The 24,909-nt window shown below is 39.5% G+C and overlaps 2 protein-coding genes across 4 annotated transcripts; both read right to left on the bottom strand.

The window, feature by feature from the left end:
• Positions 1 to 614: 614 nt before the first annotated feature.
• On the bottom strand, positions 615 to 18,438 carry smim11 (small integral membrane protein 11). The gene is made up of 4 exons (XM_008107543.3): positions 18,306 to 18,438; positions 9,523 to 9,634; positions 6,386 to 6,564; positions 615 to 807 (listed from the first exon to the last, which is right to left on the bottom strand). The coding sequence occupies exons 2-3, from the start codon at positions 9,541 to 9,543 to the stop codon at positions 6,400 to 6,402; spliced, it is 186 nt and encodes a 61-aa protein (XP_008105750.1). The 5' UTR covers positions 9,544 to 9,634; positions 18,306 to 18,438; the 3' UTR covers positions 615 to 807; positions 6,386 to 6,399.
• Positions 18,439 to 21,657: 3,219 nt separating this feature from the next.
• On the bottom strand, positions 21,658 to 24,254 carry kcne2 (potassium voltage-gated channel subfamily E regulatory subunit 2). Of its 3 annotated transcripts, none has more exons than XM_008107544.3 (2): positions 23,840 to 24,254; positions 21,658 to 22,771 (listed from the first exon to the last, which is right to left on the bottom strand). In XM_008107544.3, exons 1-2 carry the CDS (start codon positions 23,953 to 23,955, stop codon positions 22,399 to 22,401), a joined length of 489 nt encoding a protein of 162 aa, XP_008105751.2. In that variant the 5' UTR covers positions 23,956 to 24,254; the 3' UTR covers positions 21,658 to 22,398. The 3 variants fall into 3 exon arrangements, with proteins under 3 accessions (XP_008105751.2, XP_062831147.1, XP_008105752.1); XM_062975077.1 differs by having other exon boundaries at positions 23,979 to 24,253; XM_008107545.3 differs by having other exon boundaries at positions 23,719 to 23,914.
• Positions 24,255 to 24,909: the final 655 nt, after the last annotated feature.

Below are 24,909 nucleotides of genomic sequence, written 5' to 3'. Positions count from 1 at the left end.
AATGTACATAGTGTGGGAAGGTGAGGAGCCCTGTGGCAGATAATTCGAAAGGCCCTGCCCTAAACTACATTACCCAGAATTCTGCTTAGCATCAGAAAACTCCAATTAGGATCCAGGAGAGATTTTTCCCTCCTCTCAGCACGAAGAGTTTCATTAAGTTGCTGAATCTGCAAAGAGAAAGACTGACTTATACTTCAATATTAGTAAGTAAGTAAGTAAGGCTTAGTAAAACTACACTTCCCATAATTCTACAGCATAGACTCATGACAGTTAAAGTGGTATGAAACAATATTAACTCTACAGTGCAGATACATCCTTAATTGGGTCAGACTGCAGAGGGAAAAGGAGTACACTTGGCAAATTAACTTCCATACAATTCAGATTTAGACCAAAACCTGTCATTTGTTTAAACATGAGATGTGAGCATCATTAGAACATTTCAAACAACCTCTTTTATCATACTCTACATGTAGATAATGAAGCACACATCTTTACATGGTTTTATTGTATGTATGCGTAAGTGTGTACGTATTGTATGTTTTACATGTTTTGATATGGTCAAAAGTGACTAATCAATAAAGAATTGTATTGTATTGTATAATGAAGCACACCAGTTTACAAAGAGAGTTTTTATTGTATAAAGCGGTGACAAAATATTCTTCTTACTCATACAAATAATAATAATAATTCAAGACAATGTTGGTTTAAATAATTGATGCTCTTGAGAAATTAATTTCTCTGGCACAGAAGAAAGTCTTCAACTCTCCATGGATATGAATCCAAGTAAGCTGCCAAGTGCCTAAAAAACTGAACAGAAAACAAGGCAGTTACATTTCCAGGAGCCAATAAAAATTAATCTTACTATACAAAAAGCTATGTAGCCACACTGGCTGAGGGATTCTAGGAGTGGAATCCAAAAAGTAAGATTTCCAAATTCAATCAGAACCAGACTACTACGATGCCTGGACTCTTTAGACTTAGAATGGTCATACTATATAGCCGTGATTCCATCCTGTTAGGTTCTGGGATCTGTAGTTTGGTGAGGCACTAAAGTTCTCTAGTTTGAGGACTCTTAATGCTTCTTCCTAAACTTCAGATTCCCAGATTCCACAGGATGCAACTGTGGCAGTTAAAGTGGATCAAAGAACTGTAATCCTGAGGAGTGAAAAGGAACTAAGTTTGCCTATAAATCTGGTTAGCCACATAGAGTCCTGACATAATCTTTTCCTGTGATACGAAAGACAATGGATTCCCTTGGACCAGAAAGCAAAACTGATCCAATGGTACAAGAGTGAGAGTAGTATTAAGCATATATTTAAATATATTTTTGTAGACAAAGATATATGCAAAAAAGGTTTATACATAATACAATGAAACATAAAATTGTTACATTCACAATATAATGTATACACTTTTTTCCTTCTATAAAGATAAATATACTTCTCTGCATAAGAGGCTGTAATGTTCATAAATGAATAATGTTCTTCTTTCTTGTTGAGGAAACTTCCACTATTTCTCCCTTTTAATAGATGAATATACTCCTCTTTACATAAAACTGTTGTATTCACAGACAAACTGTGTTCTTACTAGTTGTTGCATGAAAAAAGGACTAGTAGTCCACAATTCACAACTGGTTTCAACTCCTCACTGAGTCTTCATCTGGTGGTTGGGTTCTTACTGTTAGGTTTAATGATTGAGGACTATAATCAATTATATTTGTTGCTTTTCTAGTGGTATGGAATCTAAAGGGAATAATTGTAGTGGCTAAAAGTTGTTCCATAAATACAGATCGAATTATATAAACCAATCAATATAAAACATGCAAAATATAGATAATACAATCAACGTACTCAAAACAAGATCTCCTAGGTGATGCTCTGCTTGGAGTTTTATTCCATTGCTAGTATCAAACTGAATGGCTAAAACTACTACTTCATATAGCAAGCCTGTGAAGACCAGGTGATTGTAATATACCGTGTTTTCTCGAAAATAAGACAGTGTCTTATATTAATTTTTGCTCCCGATGATGTGCTAGCTCTTATTTTTAGGGGATGTCTTATTTTTCCATGAAGAAGAATTCACATTTATTGTTGAACAAAAAATGAACATTTATTCTATACTGTACGGTAGTTGCCATCACAAACCAGCATAACCAGACAAACTGTGAATCCTATCAAAAATTTCTTGTTACTACCATTATTTCCATGTACAACAATATATGGTACGTACATTTACCAATCCTGCATGCTCTGTTCGGCAGGCATGCTTCCAAACAAAAACTTTGCTAGGTCTTACTTTTGGGGAAAGCCTTATATTTAGCAATTCAGTAAAACCTCTACTAGGTCTTATTTTTGGGGAAACAGGGTAGTATATTAACTATTATACATGAATCACATTTAAAGGGCTATTACCACAAATTTACAAAAAGCAATAATATAAGTTAGTGTTATTCAACCCTTTTGGATGTTCCATCTGGAGAGTAATAATCCAAAATGATTCTCATTGCAAATGTTTGGTCTGAAAATCAATGTTCTTAGGAGGTAAGACAACTTCTAAAATCTCCACCTGAAATGATTCAGTATTATAGTTAAAATCCTCAAAGTGTTTGTAAAGAATCGAGTCAATAGAATCTTACTTTTGTGCTCTGTAATATGAAGTTTGACTTCCCTGCTTGTTTGACCAATGTACATTAATGAGCAGGGACATGTAAGAGCATAGATTATCCCTTTAGTGGCACAGGAGGCAAAGTGATGTATCTTGTTTTGAACTTTAGTGTGATGATTTAAAAAAAAAAAACCTTGCCTGTACAAATTGTGGGAATATAGAGCACACAAAATTACCCGTTAGATTGGGTTCGGTAGTTTGTTGCTGATAATTTATATCCAAATGTATCAACAGATCTTTAATGTTTTGTGTTCTCTTGTGAGCGACTAGAGGGGGATTCTCACATCCAGGTATGTCACTCATTCCAGTATTTTTTAACTGTTTTAATTGCGTGTTTGGATAAGGTAGTTAATGTGAGGGGCCACACCAATCTATTGTCCCTGGGTTTAATTTTGTCCTCCAATAGGGTGGTTCTAGGAATTTTAGATGCTTTGATGCTGGCATTGTAAATCAGATGTTTCGGACAGCCCTTATCTCTAAATTGTTTTTTCACTGTTTCCATGTTATGTTCAAAGTCTTGTTGTAGGGTGCAGTTGCGTTTAATTCTTAGCATCTGTGCATAAGGCAAGTTGTTTTTAAGGGTTGTTTAATTCATAAACAAGTTAGCATTTGAAGGAGGAACTTTAATGCCCATAGCCACACCCTGAGTCTGAAAATAAAAGTGTTGCTCAAACTTAACATAGTTTTTCTCAAGAACCACATCAATTAAATCCAATAGAAAGTGAGTGGGGAGATGTACATTTGATCTTAAATCTAATGTGTATTTGCATATTTCTCGTGCTTCTGGTAATGGAATACTAGTGCATAGTGAAGTAACATTCATCGTCATTAGGACAGTGTCTGCAGGAATTGAGAGCTGTTCTAATGAAGTTTTTAGTATCCTTCATGTAAGACATTGTTTGTTTGACAAAGGACTGCAGGAAAGAATTAACAAATCTCGCTAATGATTCGAGGACTGACCCTGACTCAGACACAATGGGCCGGCTTGCCGGCGGCATAGTATTTTTAAGTATTTTGGGTAATGTAGATAAAACTGGAGTGCGTGGATGTAAAGTGACTAAAGTCTTTTTTCTCTTTCAGTGATGCATCCCAAACTGAGTCCTTCCAAAACAATAGTTCTAATGTGTTTGGTACGATCTCTGTCTAAACAAGAATAATGGTCTTTGACAGAAAGTTGTCTATGTATTTTTTCCTATAATCCGTTTTGTTGATGATAGCTATGACTTCCTCTTTGTCAGCTGGTTTCCAAACAATATCTTTGTCATGGGATAGAGTTTTGAGAGTTTTCACTCTGTCCTAGAGAAGTTTGTTCAATCTGTCTTCATACAACAACTAATAAGAACACTCTTCATGTGTAAACACAACAGTTTTATGTGAAGAGGAGTTTATTCATCTATTAAAAGAGAGAAATAGAGGAAGTTTCCTCAACAAGAAAGAAGAACATTGTTCATTTATGAACATTACAACCTCTTGGGCATAGGAGTACAGTGTACCCTCACTTTTCACGGGGGTTAGGCTCCAGACCTGCCCGCAAAAAGTGAAAAACCACGAAGTAGCGGCACTCTATTTATTTCAATAAATATAGTCCCCCTCCCTCCCTCCCTCTTTTCCTCTTTTAATGTACTGTACTGTCTTCCTTGTTGTTCCTGAGGCAATGAGGCGCAGGCAGGGCCTACTGAGTCCTTTTTTTTGCCTGTGAGGGGAGGGCAGGCCGGATGGAAAAATCCGCAAAACAGCGAATCCGCGGAACCCGAACCGCGGATTAGTGAGGGAGCACTGTATATTCATTTTTATAGAAAGAAATAAGTGTATCCAGTATATTGTGAATGCAACAATTTTGTTTCAATGCACAATGTTTTAACCATTTTTGCATATACAGTAACTTTGTCTACAAAAATATATTTAAATAAGTACAGTAGACTCTCACTTATCCAGGCTAAACGGGCAGGCAGAAGCTTGGATAAGCGAATATCTTGGATAATTAGGAGAGATTAAGGGAAAGCCTATTAAACATCAAATTAGGTTATGATTTTACAAATTAAGCACCAAAACATCATGTTATACAACAAATTTGACAGAAAAAGTAGTTCAATACGCAATAATGTTATGTTGTAATTACTGTATTTACGAATTTAGTACCAAAATATCACAATATATTGAAAACATTGACTGCAAAAATGGCTTGGATAATCCAGAAGCTTGGATAAGCAAGGCTTGGATAAGTGAGACTCTACTGTATATGCTTATTATCACTCCCACTTTTGTACCATTGGAACAGTGGAAAATTGACTTTATCATCTTTTCTCTGACACAAGTACATGTTTAGACTATATTGATGTATTTTGAGTTTTGCTTCTGACCATTGTTGTTGTTGTCACAGTTAAGATTTTCCCTTTCTGTTCGTAACAACTTCTTAGTTTTTTTTCTCTTATAAAAATGATAAACATAACTTCTCTAAAATAAACCTAAAAAGGGATCAAGAATTCATCCAGTCCCATCTCCTATGTCATGAAGCAAGGCCACAAACCATTCATTTCACAATTCTAGGTTGTCCTGAATCTAAAACAGAGAGCATTTGCACTGAGGATGGAAGAAGATACAAAAAGCCAAGTACTTATGAATAAAACAGTTGGATTACAGTGAAAATTCTTCTCTCATTGTTTTATGGCTGAGCCTTTCCAGAATGATAGATACAAATTCTGATGTGATTATTCTACCCTTAGATGACACAGCCCAATACAGGTCCAAGACAGCAAGCATTCCTACATGCCATTTATTTGAACAAAATGTTAGACCAGGTCAGGATGACAACTAAAATATATGCCCTTTCTGTTTTATTTCTAAGGTATTTTTAAAGTAGGCTAAATATTTTTTTAAGTGTCCATGTTTCCATAGCAATCAGCAGAGTTTAAATACAGAAGTGTAGTCTCCAGAGCACTGCGCTGGCACAAACCTTACTAAAATAAAATATATTTTAGGCCCAAAAAAAGGGTTAGAGACCACAACCTTTGGAGATATTTATATCCCAAACCATGAATACTCAAAGAAACGTGTTTAAATGTATTTTACCCAGGTAACATCAAGCATGACTGTTTGATAATAAACAAAAAAGGATTTTAGCAGGGCCACTTTTAAAATTACAACATTTCCATACAAATGGGGCATATCTAAGCAAGAACCTTTTGAACAGAATACTTATGTGTGACAATCATATATGCAGGAGGAAAATTTGCAGCACGGGAATTTAATGAAACATCCCTCATCTTAGTTAGTTGCAGTCCCCTTGCAACTTTAGGATATGTTGCATTTCCAAGCTGTACAGGATATAACTACATGTTATTTTATGCTAAAGGGTGTGACAATGAAAACTTGGGTTAATAGGCCATAAGGGATAGCAACAGTGACAAGTGGGGTGTCAGATAATCCCTATCTGCATGCATGGAAATAATACATCAATGACGTTACAAGAGCACTGCGTCTGGAAGCCACAAACACTAATTGAGAACTTTGAGCTTGGGGGGGGGCATACGATTGGGCCATAATCCCCCCATAACTAGAGGCTCTACATTTATAATCTGATATACAATCAATGCATAGAGATCCAGACTAGAGTGCAAGGCCACAAAATCCGTTCATGATCCTTTGAGTGCAAGGGGATATTGTCCCTCTCCCATTCCCCTGAGGGACAGTTCCAGATTATCAAAAAAATGTCAAACCATACCTTTGGAAAATCCTTCAGTTTTCTTTCTTGCCTGCCCCTTTCAGCCTTTCTTCCTCTTCTTTTTTGATTTTTTCTTCTAGCCTTTTTCTCTGGTACATTTTTACCCCAGCAAATGCTAAGCAAAGAATTAATGTTTTGGCAGCTAAAATGTACATCAGCAATGGAAAATTTTCCAGTACCTAAAACAAACAAAAAAACATAAACACAAATATGTTCAGTCACTCTTGTAAAAACACAACTACTACTAAAGGCCCAGACTAGTCACTGTACTATGCTGAAAGAAGATTTTCGCTAAATTAGTCTCTGTTGTTTTCGAATGAGAAGGAACATTTGAAAGGCATTGTTATTCTAAGGCAGTGGTTCTCAACCTGGGGTCCCCAGATGTTTTTGACCTACAACTCCTAGAAATTCCAGCCAGTTTACCAGCTGTTAGGATTTCTGGGAGTTGAAGGCCAGAAAAATATGGGAACCCTAGGCTGAGAACCACTGCTCAAAGGGCATTTGGATCACTAGTAGTTTCCCCCTCCCTCCCGCATGTTTTCAAGTGAAATGCTGGGGAAAATATTGGTCATATTTTGTTCTTTGGAAATCCCATGCAATACATATGCTACCTGAATACAAAACAACTTTTTGTAGGAAGATTTATTCATATTTTTGAATGATATTTCCTTCCACTTTGCATCTGTCACTTCCACTTCCTTCAAACAACAACTATTCAAATAACCTGTCAAATGATACGCAAGAAGAAAAAATGCTCTGTGCCATGCTGTTCACATGCAGTTTTTAAAGGTTATCATATGCCTTCAAGTCAACTTGGCTGGATTTCTGCAGAGGAGGTTTGTCACTGCCTTCCTCTACTGCTGAGAGAGTGTGATTTGCCCAGGGCCACCCGGGGGGGGGGGGGTTCAGTAGAAGAAGGGATTCAATCTGTAATCTCCCCCTCCCAATCTGTGGAAAAAAGAGGGCATGCATTTCACTCTTTGGACATTTGTACACAACACAGTAGCGATATATTTTAAGGCAGGGTCGGTGATGTTGGCTATTGTACTCAAGAAATGTAGACAGTTAAGAATTGAAAGGACAGCCATGAAGAAACGCGATTAAGATGCTTTTTTTCAGGTCAGGAGCAACTTGAGAAACAGCAAGTTGCTTCTGGTGTGAGAGAACTGGCCATCTGCAAGGACATTGCCCAGGGGACGCTCAGATGTTTTGATGTTTTTACCATCCTTGTGGGAGGTTTCTCTCATGTCCCTGCATGGAGCTGGATCTGATAGAATCATAGAATCATAGAATCATAGAATAGTAGAGTTGGAAGAGACCACATGGGCCATCCAGTCCAACCCCCTGCTAAGAAGCAGGAAATCGCATTCAAAGCACTCCCGACAGATGGCCATCCAGCCTCTGCTTAAAAGCCTCCAAAGAAGGAGCCTCCACCACGGCCCCAGGGAGAGAGTTCCACTGTCGAACAGCCCTCACAGTGAGGAAGTTCTTCCTGATGTTCAGGTGGAATCTCCTTTCCTGTAGTTTGAAGCCATTGTTCCGTGTCCTAGTCTGCAGGGCAGCAGAAAACAAGCTTGCTCCCTCCTCCCTATGACTTCCCTTCACGTATTTGTACATGGCTATCATGTCTCCTCTCAGCCTTCTCTTCTGCAGGCTAAACATGCCCAGCTCTTTAAGCCGCTCCTCATAGGGCTTGTTCTCCAGACCCTTAATCATTTTAGTCGCCCTCCTCTGGACGCTTTCCAGCTTGTCAACATCTCCCTTCAACTGTGGTGCCCAGAATTGGACACAGTATTCCAGGTGTGGTCTGACCAAGGCAGAATAGAGGGGGAGCATGACTTCCCTGGATCTAGACGCTATACCCCTATTGATGCAGGCCAGAATCCCATTGGCTTTTTTAGCAGCCGCATCACATTGTTGGCTCATGTTTAACTTGTTGTCCACGAGGACTCCAAGGTCTTTTTCGCACACACTGCTGTCAAGCCAGGCGTCCCCCATTCTGTATCTTTGATTTCCATTTTTTCTGCCGAAGTGAAGTATCTTGCATTTGTCCCTGTTGAACTTCATTTTGTTAGTTTTGGCCCATCTCTCTAGTCTGTCAAGATCGTTTTGAATTCTGCTCCTGTCTTCTGGAGTGTTAGCTATCCCTCCCAGTTTTGTGTCGTCTGCAAACTTGATGATCGTGCCTTCTAACCCTTCGTCTAAGTCATTAATAAAGATGTTGAACAGAACCGGGCCCAGGACGGAGCCTTGCGGCACTCCACTTGTCACTTCTTTCCATGATGAAGACGACGCATTGGTGAGCACCCTTTGGGTTCGTTCGCTTAGCCAATTACAGATCCACCTAACCGTAGTTTTGTCTAGCCCACATTTTACTAGTTTGTTTGCCAGAAGGTCGTGGGGGACTTTGTCGAAGGCCTTACTGAAATCCAGGTACGCTACATCCACGGCATTCCCTGTATCGACCCAACTCGTAACTCTATCGAAAAAAGAGATCAGAGTAGTCTGGCATGACGTGTTTTTGATAAATCCAAGAAGGAGCTCATCCGTGCTCTCCCCAGATTAAATTTGAACCAGCAACCTTTGAAACAAGAACCCCTATTTTTGTTTATTTAGATTCATTTTTAAAAACTCTAAACTGAAAAAATAAGACTAATATTCTGCACATCCTTTAACATCATCTGTAACAGCAGCTTATTGTTAAGAAATCATATGAATATGGAGTTTTTTGTTTGTAACAACCATACCACTGCAATTCAAATGATATCACATTTGTCCTGATAAGTAACCATGACAATTCTCTGCACAGCAAACTCATGATAAGCTTATTAACAACAGTGGGTTAATGGCAGAATTAGGAAAGCAAGAGCCCAGGGAAATGTATGACAGGTGAATCAAAGACAAGTTGAAACATGCACAAACAAAATAATAGCCCTACATTCATTACAAAAGGGCTCACGTGTTGAAAAAAAATGATCCAAATAACACAACACAGAATACTTGTAAAGCAGTGTATTTGCAAAGCTAAGAAATTCTCTAATGGAAGCAGCCATCCACATAGAATATAGAAAACTACTCTAAACTCATTGGCATGGAAATGTGCATGCGATGTTTTTACAAATGTAAAGCATCCTCACCTTCCAATTCACCAGCCACATCTTGATTCCGTGAAGAATTCCGTTTATACAACCTGCTGCGCCAAATAATGCAGGGAAAATTCAGAAGAAACTAATTGGGTTAAAAAGCAACCTGAAAAATAAAAATAAATTTAGGCAGGCTTCCTCTTATATTTAAGGAAGGTCTTTGGAGGGAGAATCACCTGACAAAAATAGCCAGCCAATCTCTCTCAAGAAACAAATAATAACAAGCTTTAAATACTACAGCCCCTTAGTGTTAAAATGCATACGATGTAGTTCACAGAGCTCTGCTTTTTAAGAGAGACACGGAACATTCAAGAAAGCTCGCACAGTTTCTGAAACAGATTTGTTTTCCCACTGAGTGACAGGGACAGCAACCACTTGGAGTATCACACACAGCAGAGAAATGACTAGTTAGGGACAGGTGGTGTGGCTTTATAGGGAAGCAGCTCTCCACTTTCACTTGATGAAAATTCTAGCAGCCAAGTACAGTAAAGCTAAATACAACAAACACTCTTCACTGGTTGCGTTGCAAACATGTGCAGAGGAGACAAACCAGCTAAAGCACCTTGTGACTTAAGCTCTATGAAAATCAGTTGGTTACAGTATAGTTCTCCCACTCAGTTTCAATCAAGAGGATATTAATGCCCAACTTTAGCTGGTTTAAATCATGGTAAGTTTTGGTATAGTAATGTAGTGGTCTGAACACTGGACTATGGATCTGGAGACTAGAGTTCAAGTGTAAGGATATGAGCCCAGAAAGGCAGAAAATACCATGGAAACCCATTAGGTGAACCTGGACAACTCTCTCGGCCTCAGAGAAGCAAAGACAAACTTCTGCTGAACAAATCTTGCCAAGAAAATGCCATGTCATCATAAGTCAGAAACAATATGAAGGCACACAACAACAACAACAAGCTTTTTGGGGGGTTGGATACTTTTGCTTATGTAGAATGTATAAAAGCAGAGAGAAGCTGATGCCCACATTATACTGTGTATTTGAAATCAGAGAGCCAGCAAATTATATGGGGGAAAACAGTACAGGAAAATATATTGAAAGGTGGAGAAAGGCTAAATCTCAATGTCCCAATGCAGCAGTTGATAACTTTTTTCTATCCACAAACCAACATTCTCTTCTTAAAGTGATCTATAAGGGGACTGCACATGTGCAAAAAAGGCAATTCTTTCTATGGGTTGCTGTGAGTTTTCCAGGCTGTATGGCCATGTTCCATAAGCAATTTCTCCTGATGTTTCGCCTGCATCTATGGCAGGCATCCTCAGAGGTTGTGAGGTGTGATGGAAACTAGTCAAGTGGGGTTTATATATCTGTGGAAGGTCCAGGATGGGAGAAATAATTCTTGTCTGTTTGAGACAAGTGTGAATGTTTCAATTGGCCACCTTGATTAGCATTAATTAGTCTTTCAGTTTCAAGGCCTGGCTGTTTCCTACCTGGGTGAATCCTTTGTTGGGAGGTGTTAGCTGGCCCTGATTTATTCATGTCTGAAATTCCTGTTTTCTAAGTGGTGTTCTTTATTTGCTGTCCTAATTTTAGAGGTTTTTTAATATTGGTAGTCATATTTTGTTCATTTTCATGGTTTCCTCCTTTCTGTTGAAATTGTCCACATCAGGGGTCCCCAAACTAAGGCCCATGGGCCGGATGTGGCCCTTCAAGGTCATTTACCTGGCCTCTGCCCTCAGTTTTAGACTTAAGCTTGCCCAAAGTCTGAAATTATTTGAAGGCACACAACAGCAATACCAATACTAATAAACTTACTATCTCATTGGCAAAAAGCAGGCCCACACTTCCTATTGAAATCCTGATAGGTTTGTCTTGGTTAAAATTGTTCTTATTTTTAAATATTGTATTGTTCTTTCATTTTTGTTGTTTTTTTTTACATTACAAATAAGACATGTGCAGTGTGCATAGGAATTTGTTCATTTTTTTTTCAAATGATAATTTGGCCCCTCAACAGTCTGAGGGATTGTGGACCGGCCCTCTGCTTAAAAAGTTTGAGGACACCTGGTCCACATGCTTGTGGATTTGTATGGCTTCTCTGTGTAGTCTGACATGGTGCTTGTTAGAGTGGTCCAGTATTTCTGTGTTCTCAGATAATATGCTGTGTCCAGGTTGTAGGTTGTGTTCTTCATCAGCTTCCCTGTGCAGTCAGTTGTTTCTTTGATGTATGCTAAGAAAACTTTTCCGCTGGGTGGATCTTTGTCTTTACTCTTGTGGCTTGTTTCTTTCTATACCTCCATCCTCCTTCACTCAAACATTTTGAGAGTAACAATCCCAGAATCATGAGGAGTTTTCAAAAACTTAATCTGGAGGTTGCTGGAGGATGACATATCACTCTTGCCAGATGACTGACCACTTTGAGAAGAGGCAAAAAATTGGGCTGAAGATGACATGCCACTATAGGTCCCCAGAGCCTCCTTCTCCTGAGCTAATGAATGCAGAAACGGCCCATGGGAGCCAGTGACCTCTGTGTCAGTGGATTGTTCAATCTGTGCCAGGTTTGCTTCTGAACCTATAAGGAACTATCCAAAGTGCTGAACTTATAATCGTGATTGTTGTCCTGTGATTTCAAGGCATTTCCAACTTATGGAGATCCCAAAGCAAATCTGGATGAGTCCTTCAAAGTGCAGACCAAGACCCAGAGTGGATACCACCACCCTTGCCATGGGAGCTACCAGCTCTGTGAAGAGCAGAGAATTAACTATGTAGAATCAGATCACTGAGACGAAGGGTAGGGCATGTTTAATATCAGAATCAAGCTCATCCTCCATTTCAACACCAAGCAAATAAATGTATTGATTCCAAAGAAAATTGCAGCTTCAAATAAAATGTAAGGGGACCAAGTCACTTGTCAGAGAGATAGTTTACATCAGTGCTTCTCAAAGTGGTAATCCATGGACTGGTGCTGGCTCTTGAGCCATTAGTTTCCAGTCTCCAGCAAGGAAAAATGGAACAATTTTAGCCAATAGTCATGAATAAAGTCTCAGTTTTTGGCATATTGGGGAAAATATTTTTCAGCCCCTCCTTCCAATACAGCATAGAACACACTGATCTACATAAATTTAGCACAAATATGTTCAGGTGACTTAGGAACATATTTGACTCTCTCACCATCTCCAACTGACGCTCGGGTGCCAGAGCTAAGAGGGGGCCATGAAGAGACTTCCATCTTGCCTCTTTACATCAGCTAGAGGCCCCTATCCGCAATAACATGCTATGCTAGTTTTATATCTGGAGCAGAATGAAGAAGGCGGGGCCGGGAAGACATCTTTCCACCATGTCTCCTGTATCAATTTAATGATATAATGATATATAATAATATTATACTATACTAATATTATAATACATTGTATATACATGTAATATTAATAATAATATTATGATGTAATACAATGTAATAATTATTATAATTCACTATTATAATTGTATATTTATATTACATGCAATATTACTAATAATATTGCGATATAGTTGTATAATATAATATATTGTATGTATATATACTTGTAAACCGCCCTGAGTCCCCTTCGGGGTGAGAAGGGCGGTATATAAATGTCGCAAATACATAAATAAATAAATAAATAAATAAATAGGAGTCCCCAGTGGTGCAGTGGATTGAACTACTGAGCTGCTGAATTGCTGACCAAAAGGTCAGTGGTTCAAATCCAGGGAACAGGGTGGGCTTCCGCTGCTAGCCCCGGTTTCTCCCAACCTAACAGTTTGAAAACATGTAAATGTGAGTAGATCAATAGGTACCACTCCGGTGGGAAGGTAACAGCCAGCCGCATGACCATGGAGGTGTCTATGGACAACGCCAGCTCTTTGGCTTAGAAATGGAGATGAGCACCAACTCCCAGAGTCGGGCACGACTAAACTTAATGTCAGGGGAAAACTTTTACCTTTACCTTACTTAGGATTATGCCAATTCAAATGTAGGTAAGAAAGTTGCACATTTGAATACTCCCACAAATAAAAAGGCTTGGTGTGGAAAAAGACTATATTAAGGGAAAGCTTGTCTTTCAAACCATTCTCCTTGAATAGTATGGGATTCTCCACAAAATCATTTGAAGGTTAAGCTCTCTCTTGAAAACACTATTATCATGCAAGCAGATCAAATTTCATATTTGTTTTTGATTTCTCTCACACACAAAGTCAGATAAAGTGCAAATATGAGGGAACTATTCACCCTTGCGATCTGCTGTTCTAAAACTGCAATGTCTTTTTCAATCAAAACATGAGAAAGATAGTTCCAGTTTAATACCAGGATTACCAGGCTAACAGTTCACCCCGCTCCCTGGATTTGAACCATCGAACTTTCAGTCAGCAAGTTCAGCAGCTCAGCAGTTTAACCCGCTGCGCCATTAGGGGTTCCATACATAACAGTACAACCTTATCAGCAGGGGATATGTTCCAAGACACATACACCTCATAGATACCCAAAATCACAGATTATATTGAAACCTATATTTTGACTATACTTGGTCTAGAAGCATACCAGAATAACACACAAGGACATGAAGACACCCATAAACTATGGGGGGAGGGGGGTATTTTTTGGTGTGTAGGTAACTGAAACTGTGGGGATTGAACTTGTGAATTGGGGGGTCAAACTGTAGTTCTCTGGATGCTTGATTTAAAATAGCACAATTAAAATCAAACTTAAAAGCCACATGGTTGAGACAGTTGATGGTGCTGAAAAAAAACCATTGAAGTAGTAGCCACATGAACCTCATATTTCTAGTCCTCTTTCCCATCAAAGATTATTCCTTTCAGGACTGCCCCCCACAGACAAGGGCTCTTAAAGGCGAATGCAAACTATACCAACTCAAGGCCCACCATGTCATTTTATGTGGCCTTCTAGATGCTGGACTACAACTCCTGTATTCCTCATCATTAGACATCATGACTAGAACTGATGGAAGTTGTGATACAGTAACATCTGGAAGGGGGCAGTTTGTTCTCTTTTGTTAGGATAGTGGAGTTTGGATTTAGATACAAATCTTGTGGATATGATACTTGACTTCAAAATATAATTTAACCTTTCCCCAACCTCAGAGCTACAAGTGCTGTTATGTTGCAATTCCCATTATGCCCAGTCCGCATGGTGAATAATGAAATGTGATGGGAGTTGTTGTTCAGTAACATCTGGGGATCCAAACTGGGTAAAAAGTAAAGAGCACTGACCACTATGTTAAAAAATTATAGCTGGCTTTCTATACCCACAGATTCTTCATCCATGGATTTAACAGCCCTTTGAAGGCAACCATAAGGCAGAAGTGGCCCTTGATGAAAATGAGTTTGACATGCTTGCTCTAAGCCATGAAGGGGATTAGGAGCTAAAATCAGAATGAGATTTGGACCAAGTATGCAGCCACTAAAGTTTGGCATTCACCTAAATCCTGAGGTTCCAAAAATTAGCAATAAACACAAGGATATCTGAAATGCTGGGTCATGAAAAATTTTATACGGGTCCATACCAGAAGTGATAGAGAACACAGTATTACGATGCTATTCCCTGGCCAGCCACAGTCATGGAAATGTTTCTTATGCTTCTTAGTGATCATAACTACAGCTTGTGTGCTGTTTACAATACTGAACTTCCAACAATTACCTAGGAGTGCCCTGCAATTTTTCACTTTCCCATTTCTCTGAGGCATGTTGGAACTAGTCCCCTGGATCAGCAGCTAAAGTGGCACACAACTTCAGCACTGTTATAGAAATATACCCAAAATAATGAAGCAGACTATTTAAAAAGGAACTTCTTTTTCAGAATCTGAAAACTGAGCAGAATAGATCCACTCTTATAATGCGAAACACATGTTCCATAATAAAAACAAGAACCCTGCACCCTCGTGAATATAGATTTATACAATTTAGAATTAAATTTCACTGTTTCATACTAACAGTTTTATTATTGTTGCATCCCCTCAATTTGTTTCCAACTTATGCAGGCCCTAATGCAAGCTTATCATTATTTAATTTTGATTACTTTGTACTATTGTTGAGATGTTTGTATTTGCATAGGGCATTGAATGTTTGTCTTTTTTGTGTGTGTAAACCGCCCTAAGTCCCCTCAGGGAGAGAGGGTGGTCTATAAATAAAGTGTTGTTGTTGTTGTTGTTGTTGTTATCATGGGACCCATCTGCATTGCCATATGGTCAGCATAGACTCATGTAATGCAGTTCAATGCAGCAAACACTGACCATATAACACAGTTTCAAACATCATTATATGGCAGTGTAGATGAGGCCACAGTTATTGGGTTTGAAGCTGAGAGTGTGTTAGAAGTAACAACCTTCTTCAAGCCTCCACTTTGTGTGTATATGATTGTGTTTTATTAGTGTATTATATATCTATATTTTGGTATGCAGCTTTCCTTTATGTTTCTTGAGGTTGTGGGAGGGGCTACAAACCACATGATCAGATCTGGGACTACTCTGAGCTGGAACTCCATTAGAGAATAGACTCCATGAGACGCCATGAGACTTTGGACTGTTAAAATCATAAGAAAGATGCCCTGTGTCATCTGCACAGAGAAACTACTTCAGAACCTATCTGTAACTGGATTGACAAGTTATGTACCTATATGCTGAATACTTGGAGGTTGTGAGTAAACCAAATATGTTACTTTTAACTAAGTCTACTTTATCTTTGTCTCTTGAGAGCATAATATAGAAACAAGATATTTTATGGGAGAGTAGTTGTTTTTGGGCACTGAAAAGAACACTTCTGAAACTGTATAAATATGTAAGGGGAAGTCATAGGGAAGAGATAGCAAGCTTGTTTCCTGCTGCCCTGGAGACAAGGACACTGAAAAATGGCTTTAAACTACAGGAAAGGAGATTCCACCTGAACATTAGGAAGAACTTCCTCACTGTGAGGTCTGTTCGGCAGTGGAACTCTCTGCCCCGGAGTGTGGTGGAGGCTCCTTCTTTGGAGGCTTTTAAGCAAAGGCTGGATGGCCATCTGTCGGGGGTGTTTTGAATGCAATATCCTGCTTCTTGGCTGGGGTTTGGATTGGATGGCCCATGAGGTCTCTTCCAACTCTATGATTCTATGCTGTTTTTGTGCATTGGCATAATCTCTGTTCCTAACAGATCGGAGACAACTAGGTTCTCAGTCTAACAACTGAAAGCCAAATTACATCTGGTTGTATACCACTGAAGAGAATATGAGTTTTTGGTTCTTCTCAGAAGATCTACTTTTACAAAAGGCTATGATATTCAAATGGTTGTGAATGCCTTTTTTCTTCAAAAGGCTATGGAGACTGTTTTTCCAAAAGGTTATGATCTCTAAAAGGTCATGCCTTTTCTAAAAGAGTGTGACTTGCTCGCAATCATGCAGTGGGTTTCCATGCCTATGTTGGGATTCAATCTCAACACTCAGACTCCTACAGCATACTGGGGGCCCATCTACCCTGCCCTATAATCCGGTTTCTGATCCCAGATAATCTGCTTTGAATTGAATTATATGGCAGTGTAGACTCATATAATCCTGCTCAAAGCAGATAATCTGAATTCAGAAACTGGATTACATGACTGTGTAGACCCAGCCTGGCTCCTCTGCCTGAACAAGCACCCTAAACTTTGCAGTGGTGACTTCAGAGTATATAAACACAGGGAAACAGTACATGTCTAGCATGTTCACAGTGCAATCTACTTACACTTTGGAGTCAAAAGCACACTCTATATACGATAGAGCCCATTTGTGAGTAAGTGCTTATTATTGTTGCTGTGTGCCTTCAAGTCCTTTGTGGTTTCTAGTGATCCCATCATGGGGCTTCCTTGGCAAGATTTGTTCAGAGGGGGTTTGCCACTGCTATTGCCATTCTTTGAAGTTGAGAGAGTGTGACTTTTCCAAGATCACACAGAGATGGCTGAGCGGGGATTCAAACCTTAGTCCAACATTATGCTGGGTCTGAATTTAGCACCGATTGTGCATCTGCACTGCAGAATTAATGCAGTTTGACACTACTTTAACTGTCATGGCTCAATGCTATGGAATCCTGAGATCTGTAATTTGATGAGACACCAGCATTCTTTGGCAGAGAACGCGAAAAACCTTGTAAAACTACAACTCCCACTATTCCATAGCCATGGCAGTTAAAGTGGTGTCAATATGCATTAATTCTGCAGTGTAAATTCACCCGGAGGAACCACCGTTTCCTTGGATCACGCTGCCCAGCAGGCATGTGCGGGGGGGAGGGGGGGCTTGAGGAGCTTCATCCCCCCCCCCCCTGAAATTCTCAGGTCCGCGAGAAGGCCTTACATTTATTATTTAAACTGTTATGTTTATTCATATCATGATCTGATCACCATGCTCAATATATCCCATATGCATGGGGGTATTGGAATAACGATATAAAAGGTTTGCTAGGGTAGATCCTCTCTCACTCAGACTCAGCCCACCCCCCACCCCCATCAAAATCCTGGCTACGGGCCTGCTGCCGAGTATTGAATTATGTAGCAAACAGAATAAAAGATAACTCCACTCTTCCACCTTTACTGGGCATTGTGCCATTTGATCCTATGCAAACGCGCCCAGAGAACTCAGTATTATGTGCTGCAGACAATTAAAAGCATTGTAGTCTCAAAACCATTATATTGTGCAAATAATAATCTAAAAATCCACTGCTTCACTCATCTCCAAATACAGAAAGAAAATAAAGCCCATAACCTTGCAGATTGCCATAACATTTTAGTTATCTTTCGTTTTTGCAAACTATCTTTACTATGGCATGCGTTTCCTGGTTCAAAAGTTACCATACCTTAAAGCAAGAAGGCACGAAAACGGATGGGAAGGTCTACAAACTACAGTTCCCAGAATCCTTTGTGCTTTAAATGCTTGTATCAGTCATGACATCACCTACTAGAAGGAAAGCTGTTAACCTTTTCAGCGCTGGGTTCCACGAAAATTTGCTAGAAAGGAAATAAACTTCAGTGCTCATAAATCATGTATATTATTCTGTACTACAGTGCTCATAAATCATGTATATTATTCTGTACTACAGTGCTCATAAATCATGTATATTATTCTATACTACATAGCATATTATTATTGTGGTTATTATTTTATTATGACACAGCAAACAAGATAGATATGCAGGATTTTGTATCACAAAATCACAAGTCGAACATTTCCCAAGTGTCTAGGACTGTGTGATGTATTTTCGGATGATGCGTGCAGATCCCAGTAGGGTGGCCTTTTGCAGTTGGCAGATTGTGATTTTGTCAATGTCTATTGTTTCCAAATGCCGGCTGAGATCTTTTAGCAGTCACCCAGTGTGCCCATCACCACCGGGACCACCTACACTGGTTTCTGCCAGAGTCTTTAAGTTCAATCTTGAGGTCCTGATAGCGGCTGAGTTTTTTCTGTTGTTTTTCGTCAATGCGACTGTCACCTGAGATGGCAACATCAATGATCCAAACCTTTTTCTTTTCCACAACTGTGATGTCTGGTGTGTTGTGTTCCAGAACTTTGTCAGTCAGTTTGTGGTTATTATTATTATTATTATTATTATTATTATTATTATTATTATTATTACTCCCCCCCCCCATTTCCCCAGGATTGACAGATAAGCAACTCACAACAATCACAGAATCCTAGAATTGGAAGAGACCTCATGGGCCATCTAGTCCAAGCCCATTCTGCTAAGAAGCAGAAAAATCGTGTTCAAAACACCCCTGACAGATGACCATCCAGTCTCTGCTTAAAAGCCTCCAAAGGAGGAGCCTCCATCTCACTCCAAGGCAGAGAGTTCCCCTGCTGAACAGCTCTCACAGTGAGGACGTTCTTCCTAATGTTCAGATGGAATCTCCTTTCCTGTAGTTTGAAGATGTTGTTTAGCATCCTAGTCTCCAGGGCAGCAGAAAACAAGCTTGCTCCCTCCTCCCTATGACTTCCCCTCACATATTTGTACATGGCTATCGTGTCTCCTCTCAGCCTTCTCTTCTGCAGGCTAAACATGTCCAGCTCTTTAAGCCATTCCTCATAGGGCTTGTTCTCCAGACCCTTGATCTTTTTCGTCGCCCTCCTCTGGACACATTCCAGCTTGTCAACATCAATATGATTAAGATATACAAATATTTAAATAGATTTACAATTATTAAAACAATTCTATAAAAATGCAATTATAAAATAAAGAAAACTGTTAAAGACAGTTTAACTAAAAACAACATAGCACCCCCATCCCACTCTTTAGAAGCTTTCTTCTTTAAAAGCCTGCCTGAGTAAAAAGGTTTTCACCTACCCCTAGGAAAACAACACCAAAAAGGCCATGTCTTGCATCTCCACCAATTATGCTTGCAACCTGGACTGGCTCACACAAAGAAATGGATAGGATCACCCAAAGAGCCCAAAACCCAGCCATATAGAGCTTTCTAAGTCATAACTAGCACTTTGAATTAAGTTCCCCAAAAAAATCGACAGACAGTGGAACTGTTAAAACAAGGGAGTTGTGCCATCTCTGTAGCCGGGGGAGGGGGGGTCAAACTTTTTTTCATCAAGGGCCACATCAGCCTTATGGCTCTCTTCAATGGGCTGTGGAATCCATGGATGGAGAATCTGTGGATAATAATAATAATAATGCCTTTATTTTTATATCCTGCCAACCAGGGCTGTAGCCGGGGGGGGGGGGGGAGGGGTTCAAACCCCCCCCCCCCATTTTTCAGGTTTTAAAAATACCTGGTTTACTCATGAATTTTAACTGATTTACCAAATCCCCATGAGTGTCCACTGAAGTTTATCGATAGAGCCTGATTTCTAAATTATTTTGTGTTATGGAACTATTCTTCATGATTCGCTAACCCCCCCCCCCCCCCACCCCATTTTTTCTCTGGCTATGGCCCTGCTGCCAATCATGGGGTGGCTTACAAACGGGACCAGGCCCAGAACATATAGTAAAATTCACCAACTAAAAACACAGTTAAAAACACAATAACATATAACAAGCCAATTAAAACACAATTAAAAACAACAAAATTTACAAGCAACGCTAAAACTATATCAGATCAGTCTCAGAAATCAGCAACTAGGAATACGAATATGGGCATGATCGGACTAGAGAGGGCTGAGCATAGACTTGTGCAAAAAGCAGACTGTATGGCCAGGGCAAGGCGTAAAGTGTTGAGTACAATCCTTATCAGTAAACTAACACTGGACATTCATGAGCAGGGACTAACCATAATCAAATGCACACTGGAACATCCAGGTTTTCAAATCCCTGCAGAAAGCGGGCAGATTGGTGGCTAGCCTAATCTCCCTGGGGAGGGAGTTTCAGAGCCAGGGGGCTACCACCGAGTAGGCCCTCTCTTTCGTCCCTACCAACCGTGCTTGTGATGGTGGCGGAAACAAGAGGAGGGCTTGCCCGGCAGATCTTAGAGTCCATGCCGGTTCATAGGGGAAGATCCAGTCGCGAAGATAGGCAGGACCCAAACCATTTAGGGCTTTGTAGATGATAACCTGCACTTTGAATTGGGTCCAGAAACGTATCGGCAGTCAGTGTCACTGCTAGGGGTGTTGTCTGTTCCCAAGAATTAGCTCCAGTTAGCAACCTGATACAGAGAGCCAGCCTTATTTTTTAAACAAGGTGATTGGTGCACTTTAGTTTTTAATAGGTTTGGGTCCCCAGATGTTATGAAACGACAACTCCCATCACTTTTGTTTATCTGCCATGCAGACATGAATCAATTAGGGGCAGCTAACACCTCGGAACAAAAGATTCCCTCAAGCAGGAAGAAGCCAGGAAATGAATCTGGCAAGGCTATTAATGCCAATCAAGGTGATTAATTACAACATTCACACTGGCCTCCAAGAGACAAGAGTTCCTTCTTCCACCCTGGAACTTCCACAGATATATAAACTTTCCTTGCTTAGTTTTTTCCAATATACCTCACAACCTCTGAGGATGCCTGCCATAGATGTGAGTGAAACGTCAGAAGAGAATGCTTCTGGAACATGGCCATACAGCCCGGAAAACACACAGCAACCCTACTTAAGGACACACAACAATAATAACAGATTATTCAAAAATGAGTTCTATCTTGTAATCTTACATGAAGTAAGATTAAAAACCTAACCCCTCATTTACAATGGGAATATCAAAGTATATAAAACAAGAATATCTTTATTTGAATCATTTTTATTATTTCAGGTTTCAATCACATTTCATTATGATAGTGGGCTGTTCAAAGAGTTGGTGACATTGGCAAAGCAGTTCATTGCTTCTTCTCTTTTGCACAGGACAGTTATATCTAGAGGCCGCCTGTGGAGGAAGGGATGACTCAGTGCCAGCAGATAGAAAAGATGATGTCCATCACATTCGTTTTTTCCTTCCTCTTCTACCCACAAGCTAGATGAAGTGAATAGGAGGACAGACAAGGAATATGAGTTGGTTTAGATAACTCTTACGACGGCCGCCTACGTCTCCTAGTAAGGCAGTAGAAGTATCTTCTTCCTAGCAATCTGTACTCCGTTATCCACCCTTGGAAATGTTTTCAAAAGAGCTACTGCATGTAGTTTCCAAATACAAACCAATTTACTCCCATTTAATATAGTTATATAGATTTCAAAATCCTTGCTCGGTGGTATTTATAGTATATCAGGGAAGAACCACATCCTCAGAAATCTCTGCCTCTTCCTCCATTTCTGTTAAAGACTCTAACCGTGGCAAGATCATGAATCCTCAAAATCAAGTTAGTCTTCTCTCTCCCTCCACCATCCTACTCCTACCAGAATTTTGTAACTTCTGGAGATCTTGAAAGCTTGCCACACAATTTTGTGCAAATTTCAATTGAGAATTATGCTTGTACTTCTTCATTCAGATTCTAGTGATTTCTTCCACAGATCAAGCAGATCCAGGGCTAAACTTTGTTTTTCGCCCCAGCATTTTCATGGATGGTGGCTTTAAGGTCGTCTTGGAGTGGAATAGGACTTTTGATCTTTTCACCCCAGTCATCAACAATGTATTGGTGATACGGGTCGTTGGAGTGCTCTTGCCTCTTTGATTTCACAGTGCTCACTAAGATGGCCACAACAATGAAGGAGAAGATGCCAATCATCACCATGAGATACATAATGACATAGTCTAGGTTTTCAACGTCAAGTCTATCTTGCAACTTGTCTTCTTCAATCGTGTCGTTTCTGCGCCAATTGTTCATATATGTGATGAACGTCTTCTTGAAAGTATCTTCCAGAGTCAAGGTGAAGTTCTGTAAAGCATCCATAGTCAATGCACTGTCATTATAAAGAAAAAGATATCAGTTATCAGTATATCATAAAACCATCAATGTCAAATTATTTGGAAAGATGGCATATGAAATTTTTTTGCTATACAAGGAAACACAGAAATAATATTCTCTATTAGTGTAGCTAGGAGCCCCGGTGGCGAAGTGTGTTAAAGCGCTGAGCTGCTGAACTTGCAGACCGAAAGGTCCCAGGTTCAAACCCCCGGGAGCAGAGTGAGTGCCTGCTGTTAGCTCCAGCTTCTGCCAATCTAGCAGTTCGAAAACATGCCAATGTGAGTAGATCAATAGGTACCGCTCCAGAGGGAAGGTAACAGTGCTCCATGCAGTCATGCCGGCTACATGACCTTGGAGGTGTCTATGGACAACCCCGGCTCTTCAGCTTAGAAATGGAGTTGAGCACCAACCCCCAGAGTCAGTCACGACTGGACTTAACGTCAGGGGAAAACCTTTACCTTTACCTTTTTAGTGTAGCTAATATGAGACTTGTAGATAGAAATGATGCCGCAAAGGCTTGACTACAGTCACCAAAATGTCTGTTCTTAATAACAGCATATTTTCAGCAACAGAAAAATAGCTAGATAACACGAGATTTCAGCAGACAGATATCCACAGTTCTCACCAACATATAATTCCTTTTCATTAGAAAAAGTAGTTGTGATGAGAAAGCCTAAGGCTAAAATATAGTGTGAAATGCAGAGGAAGGCATATTTAGATAACCCCATGTCATATTCAATAGTAAGGCATAGAATAGGAGGGTGGTTTAATTAACTCACGGGAGGTTTACTTATCAGTATGTCGGATATGACTCAACACAAACTCAGAAGAAGAGCAACCTACAGAATAAAATGTATATAATATATAAGAATAGAAAAGAAGACAAAAACATATACAGTGGAAAGAGTAACTGATGAGCAAGATTTTCTTGTAATATTTCACCTGAATCCTTGAATGCGGTGCTAAATACATACACTAATATGCAGGCATAACACAACTAGTTAAATCCTCTCACAAAGAAGCTCCTTTTTACATCATTTGCCCAGCCACTTTTTTTCCTCACCTACTGCCTAACTGAGATATTTTTAGCAGCACCAGTTTTGGGAGTATGGTAAAGGAGGGCTGGAGAAACAGTGTCTGCAGCAAACAATGCAATGAAGCTACATGTGAGAAAAACATGATTCTACTCTAGTCAGTTCTACCGTGTTTGCCTAAAACAGGCAAGGTAAATAGCAGCTCCCTCCAGAATCCCTTGCTGAACATGCAATAAAATGCCAAAGGAGAGAGCAGATCATCCTCTTTTACCACCTCTCCCCAATATGTTAAAAAAATTAAGTGTACGTCTTTAAATTTGGCCACCAAAAGGGGATTCAAGAGGAAGGTAATGAGGAAAATATCACCAGATGTATTTTGGAAGAAGCTTTCATGTGCGCTCTAGAAGGTTGGGACTGTTTTTGTTTACTTATGCAAGGCTTACATGTTTCATTTTACATGTACAAATTTAGTTTTATAGAAAAGGTTTGCTGCAACTGATTCCCTTTTGTCTTATGTAGAAAGCTATATCGTATATTCTTGGCATAGGATTTCTGCTTCTGGTGTCAAAGTTAGAGATGCCTAAGAATACCGTATATACTCGAGTATAAGCCAACCCTAATATAAGCTGAGGCACCTAATTTTACCACAAAAAACTGGGGAAACTTACTGACTCGAGTATAAGCCGAGGGTGGAAAATGCAGCAGCTACTAGTAAATTTCAAAATGAAAATAGATCCCAATGAAATTATATTGAGGCACCAGTAGGTTAAAGGTTTTTGAATATTTACCGTATTTCAAAGAAAAACAGTAAGCTACCTCTAAGTGGAAAAGTAGGGTCAACAAAAACAATATGGTATTAACAATAACTTAATAGTAATAATAATAATAATAATAATAATAATAATAATAATAATAATAACTTCATTTGTACCCTGCCCTATCTCCCCCTGGGGACTCAGGCCAGCTTCCAACATAGTAACAGGCAAACATTCAATGCTTACATAAACAATGCTGAGCTAGATATAGATCTATAATTATATATATTAATTTCACATATGCATTTCCCCCTGAAACGTTTGCAAATCCTCTCTCTATATAT

The sequence above is a fragment of the Anolis carolinensis genome, chromosome 3 (assembly GCF_035594765.1).
Source record: "Anolis carolinensis isolate JA03-04 chromosome 3, rAnoCar3.1.pri, whole genome shotgun sequence".
NCBI classification, from domain to species: Eukaryota; Metazoa; Chordata; class Lepidosauria; order Squamata; family Dactyloidae; genus Anolis; species Anolis carolinensis.
Note: the sequence above shows the minus strand (reverse complement) of the source record. Positions and strands in the feature narration are given on the sequence as shown.